The sequence below is a fragment of the Schistocerca serialis genome, chromosome 1 (assembly GCF_023864345.2).
Source record: "Schistocerca serialis cubense isolate TAMUIC-IGC-003099 chromosome 1, iqSchSeri2.2, whole genome shotgun sequence".
Lineage (NCBI taxonomy): Eukaryota > Metazoa > Arthropoda > Insecta > Orthoptera > Acrididae > Schistocerca > Schistocerca serialis.
The window spans coordinates 417,826,098-417,853,369 of NC_064638.1; the positions used below are offsets into that span (position 1 = coordinate 417,826,098).

Genomic DNA, 27,272 nt, shown 5'->3' on the forward strand with positions numbered 1-27,272 from the left:
TGGTACCCTTGCACCCAATGCAAGATGCCTCTACTATAATTTTCGTACTTAACATTGACTTAGTCACCAGTTTTGTTTGTTAAAAGACATGTTTCTGTACACTGTGAGCTCCATGTAAAAATATTTGATTGCAAGGCATGTTTAACAGATAACTACAAGCTGCAGAACACCCAGCATATATGATTTCCAATTTCCTTTATTCATACTATTATCAAAATGGACACTTACCTCACAGATTTTCATCAAGCTGATACCTCAGAATGCTAGAATTCAAAGAATTTGTTCAAAAATTGTTTACATTGGACAACATAATATTCAAGAAACTTTTGTATACTCAGAATCTTCAATGAGTGGAATTTCAACTGGCATTGTAGAATTTGATATGAGACAAGTCTGAAGTTAGAGCATAATGCTTAATGGAATGTTGAAAACTCTCAAGAATTGTTTTTCTAATTAGCTCTACATTTTCCATAGTCCAAGACTTCCAAATTTAACTAGCTAATATTCTCATCATATCTAATTCCACTAATTCTGTTATGTGAAATAATTTAAAAAGGACACTTATTAATAGCCAGAGATCACCCCCATTAAATATAACAACAATCTCCCAGAAACATACTGCAAAGTAATAACAGAATCATTATTTCTGACGCACTACTCAATAGTCAAAACATTAAGTGTTCCTCACGAAAGTGCATAGTCTCAGGTAGTCACACGCAAGTGGGAGAGTGTCATTAAACCTGTCAGTGTCACATCGAAAAACTTGTACATTTTGTGCCGTCTGTAGAGGCTCTTGTTATTCTCTGCATTTCAGCCATCATTGTCCTTGCCTGCACAAAATGCTTTTTAGGTGATTAAAATAAAAGCAATTTTATTTTGTGTCAGGAGTGAAACAAACAAAAAATCTAATGCTCATGGAAGTAACATTTTTTACAAACGCCTCTGTAGTAATAGCTTCATCGATTCTTATAGTAACAGTGATACTGATTGTTTCTTAGGTACTATAGTTATTTCTACTCTCATAAACTTCAGTATATTTCTAAAGGAAGGAAACGGCAGTCTCTTCACAGGCAGCAAAGAGTTTTCTTCGATGTGATCCTTTAGTTATGGTACGTTACAAGAAACAACAAAAGAAACAGCAAATTAAAGACTTGGTAAATGGAAAGTAAGAGCACACCATAAAACATTATGTAATAACACTATCAGACAAGGACCTGAGCATGCATTAAGAGTTGGGTGTATGAAAAGTAAATGTTTAGGACTCATTTTTGTTACTATCAGTTTTTTCACTCAGTTTATTTTTTGTTATAATTTGAACAATCATCATCCAAAAAAACATAAATACATTAAGAATACACTATTATGCAATTAATCTCATGTGCGCATATTACTTTTAAAAGCTTTTTCTTCTTCTTCTTTTATTATGGAGGGTCTTACAGAACTAATAATTATGATGGTCAGAGTTGCAAATAGTTAATTTGCACCAATGAATGACATTTCTCCATAAACTATTGCTTTATTTTACTAAAGTGCCTAACCTGTCACAGCACTCACTTTAAGAACTAATTACTTGCAATGTTTACTATTTAATAAGTCTACACACACACCAAAAAGCATTACAAAATAATGTAACAAAAATCAACAAGACAACATGGAAACACAAAACCAAGAACTTCCTTTGAGAGTTCTCCATTTATTCTGTATAATTAATTAAAGCCTCTGTTTGGCACCTTTTATCACCTCTTCATGATAAATATAAGTCTATCACTAAGTAACACTTTGGATATTTAAATATTACAGCAAAATATGTCCACAGTGCTCTATGAAATGCATATTCTGATATTCTACTTTAGAAACCTAAATAAGAATAATATTATCACATTATCTCACCTATAAATTACTTTACAATACTCATGCAAATAAGTAACCAAGCCATAATGTTATTCATTGCCAACACATTTTATTTTAAAAATTATAATGAGCTAAATGGCACCAAGAGAACATTTTGAACAAATGTGTTGCTTGGTTAAGCTAAAAGAGGAATATAAAGCTACATTCAGTTCCAGTGATCTTGAAAAAATTAAATTATATATTCCATAAATATCACAGATTAAGTAAATACTTTAGGAGTAAAGGAGTCCACTCATTGAATAGCATGTGCCTTGAGCTGTCTACGGGCACACACAAAGTAAAAAGAAAACTTGCTAGCATTCCGAATAAATCCTTTGTAGTACAAATCTCAAACACACACACACACACACACACACACACACACACACACACAGGCGTGCACATCGGTGTGCCAACATTGTGCTGACCGAGTGTCCAGCCAGAACAACATAGGGTACTGGTGTGTGGTGTGTGTGTGTGTGTGTGTGTGTGTGTGTGTGTGTGTGTGTGTGTGTTGTACTCTAACTCAACAAAGGATTTTTTCCAAAAGCTAGCAAGTATTCTTCTTCTTTGGTGTGTTTTTGTTGATGACTCAATCTTATGGTATTTGGCGAGTGGTCTCCTTTACTCCTAAAGTATTTACATTTTGCCAGAACTTTCCTTACTATATTTAAAGATTACATAAAGAATTTTGGATTGGTTTGAACATCTCAATTCCTTTTATAACAAAGCAAAGTGGACACATTCTCAAAAGACTGGAAGAACTTAATATCTACATATTATAATTTAAATAAAAGTTTAAACACAGTATCATAAAAATGTTACAGTCTTGATGAAAGAAGGTCTTTTTGTTATTTGTACATGTGTGATATAGTACTTTACTAAACAGATTACGCAATTTTCATGGTATGAAGGAATGACAAGAATGCTGTGGCAAGAACTGATGGTGTTATTAAGGTTAGTGACAAGATTTTTTATCTCAAATAGATATAACTGGACTGAGGTAATACTGTAATCACATTTCCTGCATACAAGTAAATTCGGTGGGTGAGGCCTGTCAATGGTGGAAAATATGAGGTGCATGTATATTCACATAAAAAGATGCATTTCTTTCCCTTGCTGAATGGGCTTCTTTACAAAGTGAAATGCTCTTTTAACTGTTTGTAAATACTAGGCCAGATGAAATCTGCAGACTTTTATCTAACAAATTTTCACTAAAATGCTAAAATGCAACAAATATAAAAGCTCTTTCTTGAATGAAATGCAGGACTGTGAATGCACATATATTAAAAAATAAATTAGCGTATGTCATTATATGACATGACTACAAAAATGTTCTCAGTGGACTCACTTATCCCAAAAACAAATCAAGATTTGATGATTTTCCATACTTTAGGTTCAAATACAGATTACTTAAAAAGTACTAAATATTGTAAAATTGTTGTTAATACTTTTATTTTGCCACAAATATGTTATGAATGCTAGAGCCTTAATGACATTTTAAAAAAGTTGCAGATGTGAGCAAATGTGTTACCTCTCATTGTTTTTGTAACACATATTATGCTATATTAATATAAGATGCTATAATGTAAGAAATTTCTAAGCAAGTAAAAAAAAATGGAACTTCTGCAGATATGTAGCGCAGCTATAGTTTATTTGCAATTCTGGAATCTCTCTCCTCAGAAGTATTTGTTTATCTACATGAAACTCTTGTACTAAATTTACAGATAAAATATTCAAAACCATGTGCACAGTAACATACAATAGTGAGCCCATCTGAGTGAACATTATAATGTGTAGTTCTTATGCACCTGCTGTCATAAGTCTTATGCTGCTTTACACTGACACTAAAGAAAGACGTTATGTCAGCAGTCAAGTGGTCTGCATTGAACCCCAACTTCAGTACACATGCACTCCAGACATGGACCTGACAGTTCAGAAATAATACGACCAACACGATACATGCGTCCATAGATATTGCACCCAGCCAGTTTCAGCAAACCTGAGGCAGCACCTGGGTCTGCAGACAGTATTTGTGGCTGGTCAGTAGTTGTTAGTGATCCATTTGGCAATGTTGTTAACATGTCTTTATCATTTTCATTTTTTTCTCTTTTGTGGGTACTAGAATCAGTAATGAAAACAGCTGACATTTCTGATGAGTCACTGACGTTATGTAAATTATTTAAATTCATAGTATTTATATTACTGTGGTTTTTACTTATTGTAATCAGTGATGGAGGCTTTGAAGCATTAAACATGTTTGGAGACATCTTTGTTGAAACATTAGGTGAATCAACAGGGAAGAGAAACTGCAAGACACTATCAAATAAATGAGCTGAATCATCTTCATCTTTCATTTCTGTTTCATTTTTCGAGCTATCATTAACTGGGCCAGGACCTGTTAATAGAAAAGGTAATTTTTCAAGAGTGATGTTACTTCTTGGACTTGATGTTTCATGCTGTTCTGATGATTTATCAGTTGCAGGAGTCTCACTGGTAATAATTGGCATTGGAGTTGTAGATGTGCGTAGGTCAAGTAACATCATATCACCAATGAGGGCCGGGAGATCAGGTGCTGGTTCCGTACGAATAACATCACGAAATGGGTCAGGTGTCACAACACCAGATGCCACAGTTACAGGCTTCCGTGTCACTCCTGGTATGATATTTGGTTTTATGGGGGGTGCAGGTAGCTGTGGTATGTCTACAGCTGTTGTTGGCGAACTCATATCACCTGCAAGTATTACAAATAGTATCAAAGAGTGAAGACACCAATAAAATTGAGACTTTGTTCATACTCTTACCACCTTGCTCTCATGCTGCAAACATCACTTAATTTGTCTCTCCTAGTAAACGACATAGATAACTAAAGGATGTGTTAGCTTAACATAAAAAACCATAATTAAAAAACACTGAGATCTTAAGTCTAAAATTAATCAATTCCCCATTGAATAGACTGTATATTTCTGCACATAAATGTTTGTAGTGTACAAGCCTGTGTGCATGAATTCATTTATCATTGTTTAGTCACTAATCGCAAGAGAACTTTACAGCCATGAACTCTTGGCAGTGGAAGGCAGGACCACTGTGGCAAGATGAAAGAAGAGGGATGTAGTTCTTTGGAAATTGGCCTTTGACTAGGAAAAAACAAAGCTTTAGTGTGCAAGAAACTGAAATCAGTAAGCACTCATTTTAATTATGAATTTGGTTTCAAAGGTCTTAAAAAGTAACTATCATAAATTTACTGTAAAACCAACATCATGAGACCATTTTAATAATGTTTCTCCATATGAGCAATAAAATGATACAGATCAGCAATAATGATCTGCAATCACTCAAGCTTTTGGCCATTAAACCTTCAAATATCAGGAACCTAGAAATGTAGGGATAATTTCTGATACAAAATCTTTTTGAGCCCAAACCACTGTAACTGGCTCTTTAAGAAATGACAGAAAAGTGAAGAGAGCAGAAGAGATCAAAAGAATAGAAGATCTTCTTGTACACAAAAAAATACTATTTTGAAAAAAGAAATTTTCTAGCAGCTATTAAAAAAATATATTCCGAAGAAAATTATTTGTCTCTGAATAATTACCTACATGTGCTTGTGAGAGTACTTAAATGACAGTTTTGCTCCTGTCATTGTGTCTTTCTTAATAGCAGAACTGCATTTATTTTTGCATTGGTGAATGTGTGTTGATAGACAGACATACAAGCAGTTACAATACAATATAACAGAAGATACACACACATACAAGAAACATATACATTCTTCCGTACCTATATACTCTTATGCAAATAGCCCATATCCAAAGGTTCTTTTTTAAAAAAGAAAAGAAAAGAAAAGAAAAGAAATTTAGCTATTAAATCCTTATGTACCTCACAACCAATCTTGCTTGCCTTTTTTGAAACAGTTGCCAATACAGACAAATTCCCAAAGTCCTGGTAAATCTCATCCCAACTGCACAGTGTGAAGGACAGTGCTACAGATGGTAGAACACACTGTTAATTCCCTTGTAGCCTTATAAGTCAAAGTTTTTAAAGCTTTGTTATTGTAACCTCAAAACAAGTAAAAGAAACTGAGTCTGTAATTTCAGTATTGACGCAGAGGAATCATGCAGTTTTATTAGTTTTAAAGATAAATGTGCTTGTTACTTGTATGTTGTATTGTCAAAGTTAAGATGGGATACAGTGATCATGAGGCTGTCTTGTTATCACTGGAATTATTTTCAGAGAAAATATCTCCCATTAAAATAACTGAGTGCAGGGATTTCAGTGAAGGCAATGTAGCAAACTTTTGCAACATGTTAAGCCGAGAAACATGGGATGAAGTGTTCAATGAAACAGATGTAAATAGAACGTTTGATAACTTTCATGGATCATATAAGTACTATTTTGACATATTCTTCCCACTAAAGCAGGGTAAATTAAAACCAATGAGAAACAAAAGTTTGATTACTAAGGGGATAAAAATCTCCAGTGCAAGGAAATGATTTCTAGATTCATATTAAAAAAAACAAAAAAATATTATTAAAAATGCAAAATTATATCAAAGAATACAGTAAGACCTACCACAAAGATATTAAAGAGGCAAAGAAAAGGGGAAATGAAGAATATATCTGCAAATCAATGCTGTGCTGTGTATGGGCTTTACACCCTGCAGATCAGCAGCCCTTCTCACAGCAAAGGTATATCAGGTGATCTAATCTTGAATGGGTTACTTTAGCAACCTACAGAGTTCAGTTGTGCACACTGCCTAGGCCATCAGGTGGCAGTGCAAGTAGTTTCTCTAGTATCTCTGCATGGCCTGGGTATTTAAGGTGAGCAAAGTTGCTCAGAGATGCATTCTGTTGCTGAGTATGGACTGCATCTGGAGTTCCACAATCAGAGCCCAATCGGAACCCTTGCTTTGTGCGATGGTGTGCCACATCACGTACCAATCAACAAAGCCACCAATGCCTGCCTTCATCATTGTCAGGACTTGGCCTCTGCATTGGAGACATCCAGGAATTTGATTGTCAGCCATTGACCTTCATTACTTTATTTTGATCAATATTAAAAGACACTCCAAGGTTGAATGATGCTCTTTATTGGCTCAAAAATTATGCATTTCAGCCAGGTAGGGCATCATCAGATTATCTGGAAGTACAGTGAAAAACAGACATACTAAACAGCTGGGGGGGGGGGGGGGGGGGGGTTCCTGTCCTAAGCTACTATACTCGAAAATGAAAACTAAAAACATGAAGATTTAAGATGTAAAGGATAGGAAAGCATATACAAAATGTCATAACTACTGCCAAAAAGCATGTATCAATACACCTAAAATACCCCATATATGAACATGAAAAACTCCATGAAAGATGGTATAAGAACCACCAGGAATAAACCTACAGAAGAATACTTAAAAGGTGTAACTCCTGGTTTATGTCATGAGATATGGGTGATGTGTCCAGTGACTATAGCACCAGTTGGTCCCACTGGAATCAGTTAATTCATGCAAAGACATGGATGTATACAAAATCGAATGATCACATAGGCTCAGTCAGGGTAAAACAGGTGGCAGACTTCAGTTTACTGGTAGAATACTGGGGAAATGCAATAAGCCTACAAAGACAATTTCTTGAAAACCATTCATATGACCCATCCTAGAATATTGCTCAATTGGGTGGAACCCATGACAATGTCACAGAGATGCTGAAGAAACTGAACTGGCGGACTCATGAAGATAGATGTGAACTCTATTGAGAAACACTATGTACAAAGTTTCAGGAACCATTTTTCAATGATGTCTCTAAGAATATAATTTACCCAATGTGTACCACTTCTGTAGGAATCTTGAGGACAAGATTAGGTTAACTGCAGCACACGCTGAGGTACTTAAACAGTCATTCTTCCCATGCTCCATATTTGAATGGAATGGAAAGAAACCCTAGTAACTGGTACAATGGGATGTGATCTTTGCCATACACTTGACGGTAGTTTGTGGAGTATAGATGGAGATGTAGATAGGGTCTGGTCATCTTGTAGTAACACTAGACAAATTTACCCCCATAACACTGTGGGAAAAAACTATCTATTTAAAATGCATATATGAAGATAGTAATTGTTTTTGATAGTACAGATACCATTATTGATCGTGCAGCTTCTCTAGAATAAATGATAATTAATTGAAACCCGCAGGTGCCGACAGGTGTTGTTGATATACCTCGATGGGGACAGCTGAAAATATGTGCCCTGATTGGGACTTGAACACGGGATCTCCTGCTTACATGGCAGACGCTCTATCTATCTGAGTCACAGAGGACACAGATGAATAATATTACTGCAGTGAATTATCCCTTGCACGCCTCCTGTGAGACCTACATTCCCAACTGTCCACAATCCACATACGTAATGTATCTAGTAGATATTTGCCCACCCACTCATTACTCACGAACACTAAGGCAATGATTCCCGTAAGAGTTTGGGCAACCTGTGTGCATTCGCACAGATGAAGGTCAGTGGCTGGGTAGCCTGTAACTATATATATGAAGACAGTAACTGTTCTCGAAAGAACAGATACCATTGATGACCGTGCAGCTTCTCTAGAATAAATGATAATTTGAACGCATTATTGTGGCCAAGATAGACACAAAGCCCATGCCTACTACAGTAGTATAAGTTTATATGCCAACTAGCTCTGCAGATGATGAAGAAATTGATGAAATGTATGACGAGATAAAAGAAATTATTCAGGTAGTGAAGGGACACGAAAATTTAATAGTCATGGGTGACTGGAATTCGTCAGTAGGAAAAGGGAGAGAAGGAAACATAGTAGGCGAATATGGATTGGGGGGAAGAAATGAAAGAGGAAGCCGCCTGGTAGAATTTTGCACAGAGCATAACTTAATCATAGCTAACACTTGGTTCAAGAATCATAAAAGAAGGTTGTATACCTGGAAGAATCCTGGAGATACTAAAAGGTATCAGATAGATTATGTAATGGTAAGACACAGATTTAGGAACCAGGTTTTAAATTGTAAGACATTTCCAGGGGCAGATGTGGATTCTGACCACAATCTATTGGTTATGAACTGCAGATTGAAACTGAAGAAACTGCAAAAAGGTGGGAATTTAAGGAGATGGGACCTGGATAAACTGAATGAACCAGAGGTTGTAGAGAGTTTCAGGGAGAGCATAAGGGAACAATTGACAGGAATGGGGGAAAGAAATACAGTAGAAGAAGAATGGGTAGCTCTGAGGGATGAAGTAGTGAAGGCAGCAGAGGACCAAATAGGTAAAAAGACGAGGGTTAGTAGAACTCCTTGGGTAACAGAGTAAATATTGAATTTAACTGATGAAAGGAGAAAATATAAAAACGCAGTAAATGAAGCAGGCAAAAAGGAATATAAATGTCTCAAAAATGAGATCGACAGGAAGTGCAAAATGGCTAGAGGACAAATGCGAGGATGTAGAGGCTTATCTCACTAGGAGTAAGACAGATACTGCCTACAGGAAAATTAAAGAGACCTTTGGAGAAAAGTGAACCACTTGTATGAATATCAAGAGCTCAGATGTAAACCCAGTTCTAAGCAAAGAAGGAAAAGCAGAATGGTGGAAGGAGTATATTGAGAGTCTATACAAGGGTGATGTACTTGAGGACAATATTATGGGAATGGAAGAGGATGTAGATGAAGGTAAAATGGGAGATATGATACTGCGTGAAGAGTTTGACAGAGCACTGAAAGACCTGAGTCAAAGCAAGGCCCCGGGAGTAGACAACATTCCATTATAACTACTGACAGCCTTGGGAGAGCCAGTCCTGACAAAACTCTACCATCTGGTGAGCAAGATGTATGAGACAGGCGAAATACCCACAGACTTCAAGAAGAATATAATAATTCCAATGCCAAAGAAAGCAGGTGTTGACAGATGTGAAAATTACAGAACTATCAGTTTAATAAGTCACAGCTGCAAAATACTAATGTGAATTCTTTACAGACGAATGGAAAAACTGGTAGAAGCGGACCTCGGGGAAGATCAGTTTGGATTCCGTAGAAATGTTGGAACACGTGAGGCAATACTAACCTTACGACTTATCTTAGAAGACAGATTAAGAAAAGGCAAACCTACGTTTCTAGCATTTGTAGACTTAGAGAAAGCTTTTGACAACGTTAACTGGAATACTCTCTTTCAAATTCTGAAGGTGGCAGGGGTAAAATACAGGGAGCGAAAGGCTATTTACAATTTGTACAGAAACCAGATGGCAGTTATAAGAGTCGAGGGGCACGAAAGGGAAGCAGTGGTTGGGCAAGGAGTGAGACAGGGTTGTAGCCTCTCCCCGATGTTATTCAATCTGTATATTGAGCAAGCAGTAAAGGAAAAAAAAGAAAAATTCAGAGTAGGTATTAAAATTTATGGAGAAGAAGTAAAAACTTTGAGGTTCACCGATGACATTGTAATTCTGTCAGAGACAGCAAAGGACTTGGAAGAGCAGTTGAACAGAATGGACAGTGTCTTGAAAGGAGGATATAAGATGAACATCAACAAAAGCAAAATTAGGATAATGGAATGTAGTCAAATTAAATCGAGTGATGCTGAGGGGATTAGATTAGGAAATGAGACACTTAAAGTAGTAAAGGAGTTTTGCTATTTAGGGAGTAAAATAACTGATGATGGTCGAAGTAGAGAGGATATAAAATGTAGACTGGCAATGGCAAGGAAATCGTTTCTGAAGAAGAGAAGTTTGTTTACATCGAGTGTAGATTTAAGTGTCAGGAAGTCGTTTCTGAAAGTATTTGTATGGAGTGTAGCCATGTATGGAAGTGAAACATGGACGATAACCAGTTTGGACAAGAAGAGAATAGAAGCTTTCGAAATGTGGTGCTACAGAAGAATGCTGAAGATAAGGTGGGTAGATCACGTAACTAATGAGGAGGTATTGAATAGGATTGGGGAGAAGAGAAGTTTGTGGCACAACTTGACTAGAAGAAGGGATCGGTTGGTAGGACATGTTTTGAAGCATCAAGGAATCACAAATTTAGCATTGGAGGGCAGCGTGGAGGGTAAAAATCGTAGAGGGAGACCAAGAGATGACTACACTAAGCAGATTCAGAAGGATGTAGGTTGCAGTAGGTACTGGGAGAGGAAGAAGCTTGCACAGGTTAGAGTAGCATGGAGAGCTGCATCAAACCAGTCTCAGAACTGAAGACCACAACAACAACAACAATTGAAACCCCCAGCTGCCGACAGGTGTTGTTGATATACCTTGTTGGGGACAGCTGAAAATGTCATCAATGGTACCTGTTCAGTCAAGAACAGTTACTATCTTTATATACATACACTCCTGGAAATGGAAAAAAGAACACATTGACACCGGTGTGTCAGACCCACCATACTTGCTCCGGACACTGCGAGAGGGCTGTACAAGCAATGATCACACGCACGGCACAGCGGACACACCAGGAACCGCGGTGTTGGACGTCGAATGGCGCTAGCTGCGCAGCATTTGTGCACCGCCGCCGTCAGTGTCAGCCAGTTTGCCGTGGCATACAGAGCTTCATCGCAGTCTTTAACACTGGTAGCATGCCGCGACAGCATGGACGTGAACCTTATGTGCAGTTGACGGACTTTGAGCGAGGGCGTATAGTGGGCATGCGGGAGGCCGGGTGGACGTACCGCCGAATTGCTCAACACGTGGGGCGTGAGGTCTCCACAGTACATCGATGTTGTCGCCAGTGGTCGGCGGAAGGTGCACGTGCCCGTCGACCTGGGACCGGACCGCAGCGACGCACGGATGCACGCCAAGACCGTAGGATCCTACGCAGTGCCGTAGGGAACCGCACCGCCACTTCCCAGCAAATTAGGGACACTGTTGCTCCTGGGGTATCGGTGAGGACCATTCGCAACCGTCTCCATGAAGCTGGGCTACGGTCCCGCACACCGTTAGGTCGTCTTCCACTCACGCCCCAACATCGTGCAGCCCGCCTCCAGTGGTGTCGCGACAGGCGTGAATGGAGGGACGAATGGAGACATGTCGTCTTCAGCGATGAGAGTCGCTTCTGCCTTGGTGCCAATGATGGTCATATGCGTGTTTGGCACCGTGCAGGTGAGCGCCACAATCAGGACTGCATACGACCGGGGCAGACAGGGCCAACACCCGGTATCATGGTGTGGGGAGCGATCTCCTACACTGGCCGAACACCACTGGTGATCGTCGAGGGGACACTGAATAGTGCACGGTACATCCAAACCGTCATCGAACCCATCGTTCTACCATTCCTAGACCGGCAAGGGAACTTGCTGTTCCAACAGGACAATGCACGTCCGCATGTATCCCGTGCCACCCAACGTGCTGTAGAGGGTGTAAGTCAACTACCCTGGCCAGCAAGATCTCCGGATCTGTCCCCCATTGAGCATGTTTGGGACTGGATGAAGCGTCGTCTCACGCGGTCTGCACGTCCAGCACGAACGCTGGTCCAACTGAGGCGCCAGGTGGAAATGGCATGGCAAGCCGTTCCACAGGACTACATCCAGCATCTCTACGATCGTCTCCATGGGAGAATAGCAGCCTGCATTGCTGCAAAAGGTGGATATACACTGTACTAGTGCCGACATTGTGCATGCTCTGTTGCCTGTGTCTATATGCCTGTGGTCCTGTCAGTGTGATCATGTGATATATCTGACCCCAGGAATGTGTCAATAAAGTTTCCCCTTCCTGGGACAATGAATTCACGGTGTTCTTATTTCAATTTCCAGGAGTGTATTTAAAGGCTACCCAGCCATTGACCTTCGTCTGTGCGAATGGGCACAGGTTGCCCAAACTCTTACGTGAATCATCACCTTTGTGTGTGCGAGTAATGAGTGGATGAGCAAATATCTATTAGGTACATTACGTATGTAGATTGTGGACAGTTGGGAAGGTAGGTCTCACGGGAGGCATGCAAGGGATAAGTCCCTGCAGTCACGCTATTCCTCTGTGTCCTCGGTGGCTCAGACGAATAGAGCATCTGCCATGTAAGCAGGAGATCTCGGGTTCAAGTCCCAGTCAGGCCACACATTTTCAGCTCTCCCCATCGAGATATGTCAACAACACCTGTCGGCAGCTGAGGGTTTCAATTAATTATCCTTTATTTAAAATACTGCCAATATGGGCGTAATTGATGGTTCCCTTTCTTGCATATAAGAAGAGAGATTGAAATTTTGCATTTTTAATACTCACCACAAAGTACCCTAGGGCAACATGTATTAAGATCAAGATGAGTTGCTGTTGGTGTAGTACGGCAGCCTGGTGGAGGAGGAGGGCATGCTGCTGCTGGTGATAACTGGCAAAGAATTTCGCCAAAGTAACATGCACACGTAGAGCACCTAGTTCCACCGGGTACCACTGCTCCATGCCGATACTCATGGCCATCTGAGAGACATCTTTCTGCAACATTCAGCAGCTTTTTCACAAAGTAGTAGATTTGGAAATGAAAGTAATTTACATTAATTGTAACTTTCTAATTAGTTACTTTACTGGCATAAACATAGCATGAATGCAATTTCATCAGCAATAATTAACAGTTAAATCTTTCTATTTGTACATGAAATATTTCCATGCACCAGTCAGATGTCATATAATTGTTGCTGAAATTAAATCTGGTAACAGAAAATAAAATAAAACATGATATTAAAAATAAATGTGTGCTCCAGAGCTTTCTGCTTTTGTGGGAATGTTTATTAACTGAGACATGCATAGAACTACATTCATAATTATGGCAAAGAAGAGTTTAATCCAACAGAATCAAACAACAAAGTGTCACTCAGCAAGAGTAGTTTTCTCCTGTAGCTTTTTTCCTTGTTTATCTCCGCCCTCTATCATTACATTACAGCGAACAATGCCAAAATAAAGAGATGTTGCAAAACTAAACAATTAAACACTATAATAATTAGGTTACCAGCACCACCATCATCATCAGGAATGGTGAAAATATGGTGGCAAAGTAAAAGCAGAAATTCTGAATTCTATTTTCAGTTATTTGTGGAAGTTTAAATATCTTGGTGAGATTATTACCTGGAATGTTAATGAAAGAGTTTCAATAGATAGTAGAACATTAAAACTTCAGCAAGTGCAGAGAACCACCTACAAAAAATGATCTCTCTCAATAAATGCTAAATTTCAACATTACTCCTCCATCTTTAAACCAGAAGCAACATATCCAAGTGAAACTAGCAGCAACTGACAAATTGCAGAAAGTTGATAGAAGAATACTCTGAACAATTATCAGTAAGAAACATCAAGTTAATGAGCAGTGGAGACTTTTGCTCAATTCAGTAGTGAATAAAGAAAGTGAATCCATTATTGATACAATGCAGAAAAGAAAGATTGCATTTTTCAGCCACATATCTCGCCTACCCAGTGTGTGATTTCCTGGGGGTGGGGGGTGGGGGGGGGGGGGGGAAGGATTGGGGGGAGGGATTTCCCCCTCCCTGCATCAGACCATCCCCTCCTCTGGTTTTAGTTTATGCATCCCAACCTAGGATGTTTATTTCCCATGCACTGGAGTAAAACTTTACATATAATTTAAATTTGTGGAGCCAAACACTGAAAGTTTTAATACAGTCTTACTATTAATACTATTAATATGTTTGCTTATTAATTTTGAAAAAGTGTTACCTAGTAGTTATTGTTGTCGTCTTCAGTCCAGAGACTGATTTGATGCAGCTCTCCATGCATGTAGTAGTCAAGCATTTCAAAACCTTTAGAACTAAATCATCATTATCATGTTGTCATTGTTGCTTTTGTCTAAGGTGCGTCATCCGTTTACTTGCGAGCTTGCGAGGGAAGTAGTGTGGCAGTCATGCCGCAGCAGTCATACCGCAGAGTTGGGTGAGCTGGGGGCTGAAATTCCCACCCTGGGCTCTGACACAGGGTGGTGACCAGTCCGGTACCTGTGCGAACATTTACTGTTAGGCCACCTTTTGGCAACGGTATGGCATGGACTAATGCTCCTGGGACGAAAGCACAAAGTAGTGCAAAGTGAGCAACGGTACTGGTCAGACAGGATCGGACAGTCGACCTCGCTAGCCATGAACCACGTGGGTGGAGCTTAACACAAGCTCCCCAGCATCACATACTCCAAATTCATTGGTGCTGTTCGTTCGTTGCCTTGCATCTGCCAAACACACGGAGATCTTCACACGTTCCCACTTCAGTAGCTTCATTAGTGAGTTGAGTGTGTCCAGGCCTGTAAGAACTATGGAATTTCAGGATGCCATTCAAACAAAGCAAAATTTCTGATTTTCTTAAGAGCAGTGCATTACCTGATACGTGTACAAACTCTGACAGTCAGGATACTAACAGTGGTGCTAAAAGAGTTAAAATAGACCGTGAATGTAAAAAAGAAAATGGTAATGATGGTGCTAATACAGGGGAAGAGACTGAATCTCCAGTGACTGAAAACTGTGACACCTCTCAAGGTAGGAATGGGAGTAACAGTACTCTTGAGATTATAGTAGGAAATTGTGTTGCCTTATCACTTTTTCAAAATTGGCAAAAGACTAAGCCGTGGCTGTCCGTAAATGACAAAAACTTAGTAATATGCATAGTGTGTTCACAAGTTCATGAACTTAAGCTGGAAAGCAGTGAACGTGTGCGTATCGATAACGCATTTTTAGCTGGTGTTTCTGCTAATAACGCCAAAAAACTAAATGATAATATTGGGGATCATGCAAAGTGCAAATCACACATGAAGTGCATAGAAATCATGAGTATAAAAGAAAAGAAAAGTTTAGAAAAATGCGTCATTGAAGTGCAAAGTTGTGGGGAAAGCGGCATCAAGAAAAAGTAATCGCAACTGCTTCGTTGTTCAGATCTGCATATGTAATAGCTAAACAGAAATTATCATTCAAATTGTATCCTGCAGTAATCGAACTACAAAAGCTTAATGGTTTATCAGTTGGTAGTATGCTTCATTCTGACCATGCATGCCGAAATATCATTATGTTTGTAGGAGAAGAAATGAAAAAGAATCTTGCTCACTTCCTTGCAGAATCGGGTACAAACTTTAGTATCATGTTGGATGAAAGTACACCGGTTTCCAATAAAACTTGTTTAATAATATATATACGTTTGTCCTTTGAGGGAGTTGCTTGCGATTATTTTTTTGACATTGTTGAATTAGAAAGTGGGACAGGAGAATGCATTTTCAGTACACTGTTAGCAGCTCTTGAAAAGTATGGCATTACAAATGATGAACTAAAAAACCACCTAGTAGGTATCGCAGCAAATGGTGGCTCAACAATGCTTGCACCTTGCAAAGGCATAGCCGCTCTACTGCGTGGTCACTTACATAAGGATTTAACGGTTGTTCATTGTATGAACCACAAAATGAAATTAGCTGTCCACGATGTTATGAATAATGTAGCAGATGTATACCGTATACAGGTTTTTTTAGATTCCTTATATTCTGTGTTTTCTTGAAATCCCAAAAATCAGAGACTACTACAAAGTGTTTCACAAGAATTATCCTCGCAGCTATTAAAACTAGGCCATATTTTTTGTGTACATTGGGTTGCTTCCTCATTTACTGCTGTTCGAGCTTTTCTTGAAAGTCACAATACTCTTGTCCATCTTTTTGAAAAACTGAAACATGATGGTTCCTGATCAACTCAGGAGAGATCTAAATTTGAAGGTTTACTAAAACATCTCACAGAGTGGCTTTTCTGATAGTGCATACATGTGAATAATGCGTTTTGGCATTAACATCTATTTATAAATAACTGTTTAACCACGGTCCAAGTTAGTAGCATATATAATTATGCTAACCCCCTAAGACAACCCCCCCCCCCCTCCCCCACTGGTAAAAACACAAATCGCACACTGCGCCTACCAAATACAAGAATCTTGAAGAAACTTTTTGACTACTTCTGAAACAGTAAAACCAAAAACAACTGGTTTAAAGAAGTACAAAGTGATCTGGATGAACTGAACATCACCACACACTAAATTCAACACGGAGAAGAGAAACTGCTTGTGAAGAACAAATACACATGGATGAAATTCAAACCATCAAAACGGAAGAAGTATGTCATTTCTGCAGATAACGGCAAATGAAGAAATTTTGGGAAATGAAGAAATTGCTGACTGCGAAGACCTAAACTTAATCATTATAGGCTCTATTGTGTTATGTTTGATTTTAGTGCTCCAATGTGGGCGTAAACTATGTAAATAAATAAATAATATTTGTGGAAGCAGTGTTGTTGCATCTTGATAACCTTTCAGTCATGACAATTAGTGCTACACAAACTTTTTGTTATAGTTCTAGGTTTGATGTTGTTGTTGACAAATGGATGTCATATCAAATCACAGTGCAGTTCATTGTCATGCAGCTGGTGAATCAAATACCAGTTTTATGTGAAGTGGCATATGATGTTCTAACATTATACCAAGCACAGTTCCTGCCTAGAATAACGAAATATTGTGTTAGTGAAGTGCAATAATTCTAAATGCTTTAAATTGTAGTGTGAAGTTGTGCAACCTCACAATAGCAGAAAACGACAGACAAAAAGCAGCAGATTGAAGATCTGACTGGCAAGGAAAGCTGGACAACCTGGCAAATTATTAGGAAGATTTGTTTAGACAGAATAGCATCCACATGTAAAAAGCTATCACCAATATGTTGTTGTTGTTGTGGTCTTCAGTCCTGAGACTGGTTTGATGCAGCTCTCCATGCTATTCTATCCTGTGCAAGCTTCTTCATCTCCCAGTACCTACTTCAACATACATCCTTCTGAATCTGCTTAGAGTATTCATCTCTTGGTCTCCCTCTATGATTTTTACCCTCCATACTGCCCTCCAATACCAAATTGGTGATCCCTTGATGCCTCAGAACATGTCCTACCAACCGGTCCGTTCTTCTTGTCAAGTTGTGCCACAAACTCCTCATACTCCTCACTTCCATACATGGCTACACTCCATACAAATACTTTCAGAAACGACTTCCTGACACTTAAATCTATACTCAATGTTAACAAATTTCTCTTCTTCAGAAACGCCTTCCTTGCCATTGCCAGTCTACATTTTATATCCTCTCTACTTCGACCATTATCAGTTATTTTGCTCTCCAAATAGAAAAACTTCTTTACTACTTTAAGTGTCTCATTCCTAATCTAATTCCCTCAGCATCACCCGATTTAATTTGACTACATTCCATTATCCTAATTTTGCTTTTGTTGATGTTCATCTTATATCCTCCTTTCAAGACACTGTCCATTCTGTTCAACTGCTCTTCCAAGTTCTTTGCTGTCTCTGACAGAATTAAAATGTCATCGGCGAACCTCAAAGTTTTTATTTCTTCTCCATGGATTTTAATACCTACTCTGAATTTTTCTTTTGTTTTCTTTACTGCTTGCTCAATATACAGATTGAATAACATCAGGGAGAGGCTACAACCCTGTATCACTCCCTTCCCAACCACTGCTTCCCTTTCATGTCCCTCGACTCTTGTAACTGCCATCTGGTTTCTGTACAAATTGTAAATAGCCTTTCGCTTCCTGTATTTTACCCCTGCCACCTTCAGAATTTGAAAGAGAGTTTCCAGTCAACATTGTCAAAAGCTTTCTCTAAGTCTACAAATACTAGAAATGTAGGTTTGCCTTTCCTTAATCTAACTTCTAAAATAAGTCGTAGGGTCAGTATTGCCTCAAGTGCTCCAATATTTATACAGAATCCGAACTGATCTTCCCCGAGGTCAGCTTCTACAAGTTTTTCCATTCGTCTGTAAAGAATTCACATTAGTAGTTTGCAGCTGTGACTTATTAAACTGATAGATCGATAATTTTCATATCTGCCAACACCTGCTTTCTTTGGGATTGGAATTATTATATTCTTCTAGAAATGTGAGGGTATTTTGCCTGTCTCATACATCTTGCTCACCAGATGGTAGAGTTTTGTCAGGACTGGCTCTCCCAAGGCTGTCAGTAGTTATAATGGAATGTTGTCTACTCCCGGGGCCTTGCTTTGACTCAGGTCTTTCAGTGCTCTGTCAAACTCTTCACGCAGTATCATATCTCCCATTTTACCTTCATCTACATCCTCTTCCATTCCCATAATATTGTCCTCAAGTACATCACCCTTGTATAGACTCTCAATATACTCCTTCCACCATTCTGCTTTTCCTTCTTTGCTTAGAACTGGGTTTACATCTGAGCTCTTGATATTCATACAAGTGGTTCACTTTTCTCCAAAGGTCTCTTTAATTTTCCTGTAGGCAGTATCTGTCTTACTCCTAGTGAGATAAGCCTCTACATCCTCGCATTTGTCCTCTAGCCATTTTGCACTTCCTGTCGATCTCATTTTTGAGACATTTATATTCCTTTTTGCCTGCTTCATTTACTGCGTTTTTATATTTTCTCCTTTCATCAGTTAAATTCAATATTTACTCTGTTACCCAAGGAGTTCTACTAACCCTCGTCTTTTTACCTATTTGGTCCTCTGCTGCCTTCACTACTTCATCCCTCAGAGCTACCCATTCTTCTTCTACTGTAATTCTTTCCCCCATTCCTGTCAATTGTTCCCTTATGTTCTCCCTGAAACTCTGTAAAACCTCTGGTTTAGTCAGTTTATCCAGGTCCCATCTCCTCAAATTCCCAACTTTTTGCAGTTTCTCAGTTTTAATATACAGTTCACAACCAATAGATTGTGGTCAGAGTCCACATCTGCTCCTAGAAATGTCTTATAATTTAAAACCTGGTTCCTAAATCTCTGTCTTACCATTATATAATCTATCTGATACCTTCTACTATCTCCAGGCTTCTTCCATGTATACAACCTTCTTTCATGATTCTTCAACCAAGTGTTAGCTATGATTAAGTTATGCTCTGTGCAAAATTCTACCAGGCGGCTTCCTCTTTCATTCCTTACCCCCATTCCATATTCGCCTACTACATTTGCTTCTCTTCCTTTTCCTACTACCAAATTCCAGTCACCCATGACTATTAAATTTTCGTCTCCCTTCACTATCTGAATAATTTCTTTTATTTCATCATACATATCATCAATTTCTTAGTCATGTGCAGGGCTAGTTGGCATATAAACTTATACTACTGTAGTAGGCATGGGCTTTGTGTCTATCTTGGCCACAATAATGCGTTCACTATGCTGTTTGTAGTAGCTTACCTGCATTCCTATTTTTTTTATTAATTATTAAACCTACTCTTGCATTACCCCTATTTGATTTTGTATTTATAACCCTGTATTCACCTGACCAAAAGTCTTGTTCCTCCTGCCACTGAACTTCACTAATTCCCACTATATGTAATTTCAACCTATCCATTTCCCTTTTTAAATTTTCTAACCTACCTGCCCGATTAAGGGATCTGACATTCCACACTCCGATCTGTAGAATGCTAGTTTTCTTTCTCCTAATAACAATGTCCTCCTGAATAGTCCCCACCCGGACATCCAAATGGGGGACTATTTTACCTCAGGAATATTTTACCCAAGAGGACGCCATTATCATTTAACTGTACAGCAAAGCTGCATCATGCCCTCAGGGACCATCAATAAATCACAGGTAAGGCGTATTCCAATATGTGTTTCATTATGAAAATTGAGACCATCAGCTTTATTTTCCTGATAAATCTACATCTATATCTACGTGATTACTTTTCTTTTCACAATAAAGTGCCTGGCAGAGGGTTCAATGATCCACCTTCAAGCTGTCTCTCTACTGTTCCACTCTCGAACAGCACACAGGAAAAGTGAGCACTTAAATTTTTCTGTGCGAGCCCTGATTGCTTCCTATGTAGGTGGGTGCCAACAGAACGTTTTAGGAGTTGAAGGAGAAAACTGGTGATTGAAACTTCATGAGAAGATCCCATCGCAATGACAAATGCCTTTGTTTTAATGATTGCCTCTCCAGTTCATGTATGACGTCTGTGGCACTATCGCCCCTATTTCACAATAATACAAAATGACCTGCCCTTCTTTGAACTTTTTTGATATCATCCATCAGCCCCCCCCCGATGCGGATCCCACAACACACAGCAGTACTCCAGAATAGGGTGGACAAGTGTGGTGTAAGCAGTCTCTTTAATGGATTTGTTGCAGCTTTTAAGTGTTCTGCCAATGAATAGCAGTCTTTGGTTTGCTCCACCCGCAACACTATCTATGTGATCATTCCAATTTAGGTACTTGTAATTGTAATACCTAAGTATTTAGTTGAATTTACAGCTTTCAGGTTTGTGTGACTTATTGCATATTTGAAATTTAGTGGATTTCTTTTAGTATTCATGTGAACAACTGCACACTTTTCTTTATTCAGGATCAACTGCCACTTTGCACCATACAGATATCTTACATAAATCATTTTTCAATTCGTTTCGGTCATCTGATGACTTCACAAGACGGTAAATGACAGCATCATCTGTAAACAATCTAAGAGGGGTGCTCAGATTGTCTCCTATGCTATTAATATAGATCAGGAACAACAGACGGCCTATAACACTTCCTTGGGGAATGCTGGACATTACTTCAGTTTTACTTGATGACTTTCCATCTATTACTACACACTGCGACCTTTCTGACAGGAAATCATGAATACAGTCACACAACTGGGGTGATATTCCATAGGCACGCAGTTTGGTTAGAAGATGCTTGCGAGGAGCGGTGTCGAAAGCCTTCTGAAATCTAAAAATATGGAATCAATTTGACATCCCTTGTTGATAGCACTCATTACTTCCTGAGTATAAAAAGCTAGTTGTGTTTTGCACAAATGATATTGTCTGAATCCATGCTGACTATGTGTCAATAAATCATTTTCTTCGAGGTACTTCATAATGTTCGGATACAGCATATGTTCCAAAACCCTACTGCAAATCGATGTTAGTGGTATGGGCCTGTAATTCAATGGATTACTCCTACTTCCCTTTTTGGGTATTTTTGTGACTCAAGCAATTTTCCAGTCTTTAGGTACAGATCTTTCTAAGAGTGAGGAGTTGTATATAATTGCTAAATATGGAGTTATTGTATCAGCATACTCTGGGAGGAACCTGACTGGTATACAATCTGGACCGGAAGCCTTGCCTTTATTAAGTGATTTAAGCTGCTCCAGGATATCTACTTTTATGTTTCTCACCTTGGAGTTGTTCTTGACTGGAACTCAGGAATATTTACTTCATCTTCTTTGTTGAAGGAGTTTCGGAAATAACTCTGCTTTAGTGGCACTGTCATCAGTGACTTCACCGTTGTTATCGGACAGTGAAGGTATTGATTGTGTCTTGCCACTGGTGTGCTTTATGTATGACCAGAATCTCTTTGGGTTTTCTACCAGATTTCGAGACAGTGTTTTGTTGTGGAAATTATTAAAAGTATCTCACAGTGAAGTACGCTCTGTAATTCGAACTTCTGCTAAACTTTGCCAGTCTTGGGGATCTGGCATTATTTTAAATTTGGCATGCTTTTTTCGCTGCTTCTGCAACAGCGATCTCACCCATTTTGTGTACCTAGGGATATCAGTACCATCACTTATTGATTAATTTATGTGGTATTTATTTCTCAATTGCTGTTGATACTATCTCTTTGAAATCATTCCACAACTTTTCTACATTTAGATGATCAGATCAGAAGGAGTGAAGACTGTCTCTTAAAACAGCGTTAATAGCATTTTTAATCAGCTTTTTTAAATAGATATACTTCGTGTTTCTTTTTGATGGTTGTAGGTTTTATGGTATTCAGCCTAGCAGCAGCTGCCTTGTGGTCACTAATCCCTGTATTCATCATGCTACTCACTATGATGGTTACATATGCAGAAATATGAAATATAATTCCATACAGTCACTGAAGCCACTGAATTATGTTACTCAGTTTGTTATTGATAAATCTGAAGCAGAAGAAAAGAATGGTGTTACAATAATTGGTCATAAGAGGGTTGATTTTGAAGAGATTAATCAACAGGACTGCACTAACTGCGATTTAGCCAACAACAGTATTTGCAAGTATTTGCGCAGTTCTGAAATGAAGGTTGAAAGGAATTTAGAAGTAAATAATGAAGGCAAATGAAACCCACAGTTTATGTGATCAAGGAATTTTGAAAAACCCTTTGCATTACAGTCTGGTTTTGCATATTGAACAAGAATGATGCTCCTTCATGAGGCAGCAAGGAATTATCCAGAATCAGTGTAGACAGCAGACTCTGAAAAAAGGAAGAATGCTATGGAAGAAGAAATGGAGTCTCTGAAGAAGAATAAAGTATGGGAATTAGTTGACATGGCTAAAACAAGTAAGGTGACAAAAAATTAGTGGATTTTTTTTTTCTAATATAAAATTGGATGTAGATGATGAAGTGACTCAACAGGTAGAACAAGGGAATATACAACAATTTATAATTGAATAGAATACACATTTAGTAGTATAGCAAGATTTGAGGTTGTAAGAGATATTTTTAGTTCATGTGATTGGTGTATGAACAATTTGATTCTAAGACTTCTTTGTGTTGAAGGAGGAAATTTGTATGTGAAAATCTGAAAGCTATGATTATAGCACAGAACACACATGTAAATTACTGAGAAGTCTCTAATGATTGAAGCTAACTTCAAAATGTTGGTGCAGATGTTCCATTAAGTTTATTAGTTAATGTAATTTGCAGAAGAGATGTGCTGATGCTTGTGTATTTTACAGTAGAAGCATGATACTGCTGTTTCATGTTGGTAATGAGCCATGCTGATTCAATGAGTAAAGTTATTGAACAGTGGGCCAAGTTCCAGATCATTGTAGATTGTATTGATCATGGTACTAACTGGGAATACAAATCATGAATTTTGATTATTGTATTCAAATAAATCAGTCTGCATATACAGGGTGATTATAATTAAAGTTAAACATTCAAAACACTGCAGAAATAACACCACTGCTCAGAATGACATCAAATTGCAATGGAATATAATCAGAGAAGGGGAAAAACGTATGACAGAAGAAAAAAAATAGTGTGAAAATTGATCAACAGATGGCGCTATACGTGTCAGAATACATAAATGAAAACATCTGTCATGCGTGCGACACATCGAAGTTGGTATAAACATGCTGGGTACATGGTTTTTACTCCTTTCGCATCTGCGAGATTAGCCATGACTGTCTCCATGCAGGATCACAGGATCACACTCTCCTTGTAAAGCTGTATTACAAGAATGATGAATGTGCACACATCCTTTTGCAGAAGTTCCGGACACTGAAGGGTTTGAGAAAAGGTGTTGGTCCATTGACTACCATGTGTCTGGCAAAAATGACTCGACTCAAAAATTCAAAAAGATGGTTTCTTTTGGTATGCAACCTGATAGAGGGAGACAATGAATTGATTTGATGTCAGTGGAAGTAGTAGCCATAGCAATATGGGTGGAGATGAGTGGTGCTGTGCAAACATGTAGTACATGTAGAATTGCCCGAACATTGGACATTCACATGAGCATGGTGTGTAAAATCCTATGAAACATTCTTCTTTAGTATCCATTCACAATTACCCATGTGCACCAGTTGCTTCCTGTTGATCTGCCAGCAAGAGAAACCTTCACTTTAGAATTTCTTGCTCGCATGGAAGTGGACAATCACTGGCCATGGGAGATCTTGTGGACAGACAAAGCCTACTTCCAAGTGACAGGATATGTCAATACACAGAATTGTCGAATATGGACAGCAGAAAATTCACACACAAATCAAACAGTACCGTTTCATCCTGAAACGGTCAGTGTGTGGTGCGGGTTAATGGCATCATTCATCATAGGACCACATTTTTTTCACAGAAACAGGTGCTTCCAGTTCCTGTTAACTGTACCATCACTGGTAAGCCCTTAAGCCCTATGAGCATCTTTTGTGCAACCATGTCATTCCAGCTCTCCGACATCATGGATGGGATCATTTTTATGCAAGATAGTGCACCTCCGCACATTGCAGAAACAGTTAAGCAGCTGTTGAAGCATCATTTTGGAAATGCTAGAATTATCAGCTGCCATTTACCTACAGCCAGACCATCCTGATCACCTGATCTGATCTGTGTCACTTCTGGCTGTGAGCCCATCTGAAAGATGTTGTGTCCAGAGTTCTGATTACAAACTTAGCTGCATTGAATTGCTTACATTCCGAAAGTGACCCTAGAAACACTTTGATCACTTGTGCAACATGCTGTTTCTCAATTTCAACTTGTTGCAGAAAATGGTGGAAAGCAAATTGAACTTGTTTTGCATAAGTCACGCGGAAAGTAATAATCCAATTTGATTTTGGATGTTGCTTTTTATTCAGTTTTGACCTCAGGACAATTAAAAACTGATCTGATTGATGTTTCTTTTGCGGTTTCTGGCCTCAGGACAATTGAAAACCAATGTCATTTATGTTTTTTATGAAGTGTTTGGCCTCAGGACAATCAAAAACCGATTTTTCCCATCTGATGCCTTATGATCTTGCTGTGGTGGATGAGCTTATGTAACTAACAGTATCACATTTGTACACCCATGCACACTGAGTAGTACAGTTTGCTTAATGTCAAATGTACACCTTAGATATTGTTGTATGATTCATTTGTCATTTGTTGTCCACCACTATTCAATTATGATGTTTACAGTGCCAGGTATTGTTACATTTTGTAACTATTTATTTTTCTTCTGCCACACATTTACCCCTTCTCCAATAATATTCCATTGCAATTTGATGTCATTCTGACCAGTGGTGTTATTTCTGCAGTGGTTTGAAAGTTCTTTTTTTAACTTTAATTACAATCACCCTGTATATCAACAAACTTTAATGTTAATATGTAGTGATGAATGAAAAACCACTGTCATTACAAACTGAACCAAAATGGATAGCGAGTTATTCATCTTTTTAATGATGCTGTATTCTATTGATATGCAGATTCAGACTCTTTATTCATCATTCAGCATTATTACATGCAATGGACTCTGTCAGTTCACTTAATGGATTACTTTTATGTTGTGTAACTTTTCCTTAAATACTTTGATTGGCATGCTTGACGGATATTTAGACAATCTTTTATATATTTAATTGTCATGTACTTATGACTGTTGTTAGTTTTTGCTAACTTATTTTGCGGCAAGAGCACAGAAGTACAGATTCTTGTAGCGTAGTCATGCCTTTGATTCATAACACCTAAATTTGGTGCCTCAGCAAGTATATAGTTAACATTATCAAGGTTATGTAGATTAATAACAGTTAATATTCTATATTTCATTAACAATAGTGTACAATGTGTCCTATAATCTTCCTTTGTTATTACTCTAATTTCTTTCTTCTGGATCATCAGAATTTCATTTTTTTTTTTTCTGTTTCTCCATAGTAGTAACCCAAACCTTAAAACAGACTGAAAAAAATGAAAGTATGCAGTTCTTAACATTCAAGAAATTTTTAGAAGTTTGATGTATTTAACACAGGGTGTAAGACCACATTATCACATGCTGTTAAAGTCACTTCAAGAGCTCAAGATGCACCAACACCAGCCCATTAGGTATTGCTGAAACAAATCCTTAGACATATTAAATTAACAGTTACAGGTGGACTTCAGTTGATAAGAGGTAAGCTTCTAGTAATGAAGCTTATCATGATGCTGATCATGCTGTGGGTAAGCACACAAGATAATTAACAAGTAGCATTCTTCTTGTGGCAACAGACGGTCACATTGCTGTCATTGCATGGTCAGCTGATCGCTTACTATGTGTCAACTGAGTTTGTCCATACTGACATGTGGTTACTCCTTGCCATGTTGCATGGACGTACCTCAGTTTCAAGTGAAATATTTTAGACTATTCCATTGTTGACTGCTTTCTGAGATCCTTGAACTTAGTGTCTGTCAACGAATTTTTCTTCCAGTTCATTTTAATCGTATTTTCATGTTGCTTTATAATTTCTGTAATGTGGAAGCACTCTAACTGCAGAAATAAAATTAATTGAATTTAGGAGCCAGCTGAACGCAATTCTTCCACAATAAGAACATGAAATTAAGCTGCAAGCCTTGTGCACAGCAGGACTTGTGATATGGGTGATCCTGAAGTGACTAGTAATCAAGAATATAATTTAAAAGGCTCAAAAAAATCACATTCAATTCCACCACATTTGCTTTGGTAGTTACTCAATTGGATCATTGATACGTTGCTAAAGTGCAAGATGATATAACTTCACTGCCTGAGACAGAAGCATAACTGAATCTTAAGACAGAATTAATATGAGAAGTATTGGTATCACAAGTAGAGAGGATGTGAGTCGAGGACTAACACAAGAGGACATTGAGGCCAAGAAACTGTCACAATACCTCTGCCACTTGAGGAATAAAATCAATACATTAGCAGTTCCCAACACACTACTCTGTACCTTGTGGAACAATAGATTGCTGGCTCAGATGAAGTAGCACCACAAATGGATATGCCAC

General features: G+C 38.4%; 1 protein-coding gene across 2 annotated transcripts in view; it reads right to left on the bottom strand.

Moving 5' to 3' along the window:
- Nucleotides 1-1,295: 1,295 nt before the first annotated feature.
- Nucleotides 1,296-27,272, bottom strand: part of LOC126471962 (uncharacterized) — a 445,209-nt gene continuing 419,232 nt past the window's right edge. For both annotated transcript variants that reach the window (XM_050099902.1, XM_050099901.1), the window contains 2 exons: nt 13,088-13,294; nt 1,296-4,624 (listed from right to left, as the gene is read on the bottom strand). In XM_050099902.1, coding sequence (XP_049955859.1) covers nt 3,756-4,624; nt 13,088-13,294 — 1,076 coding nt within the window. In that variant the 3' untranslated portion in view covers nt 1,296-3,755. The remainder of the gene's footprint in view (nt 4,625-13,087; nt 13,295-27,272) is intronic.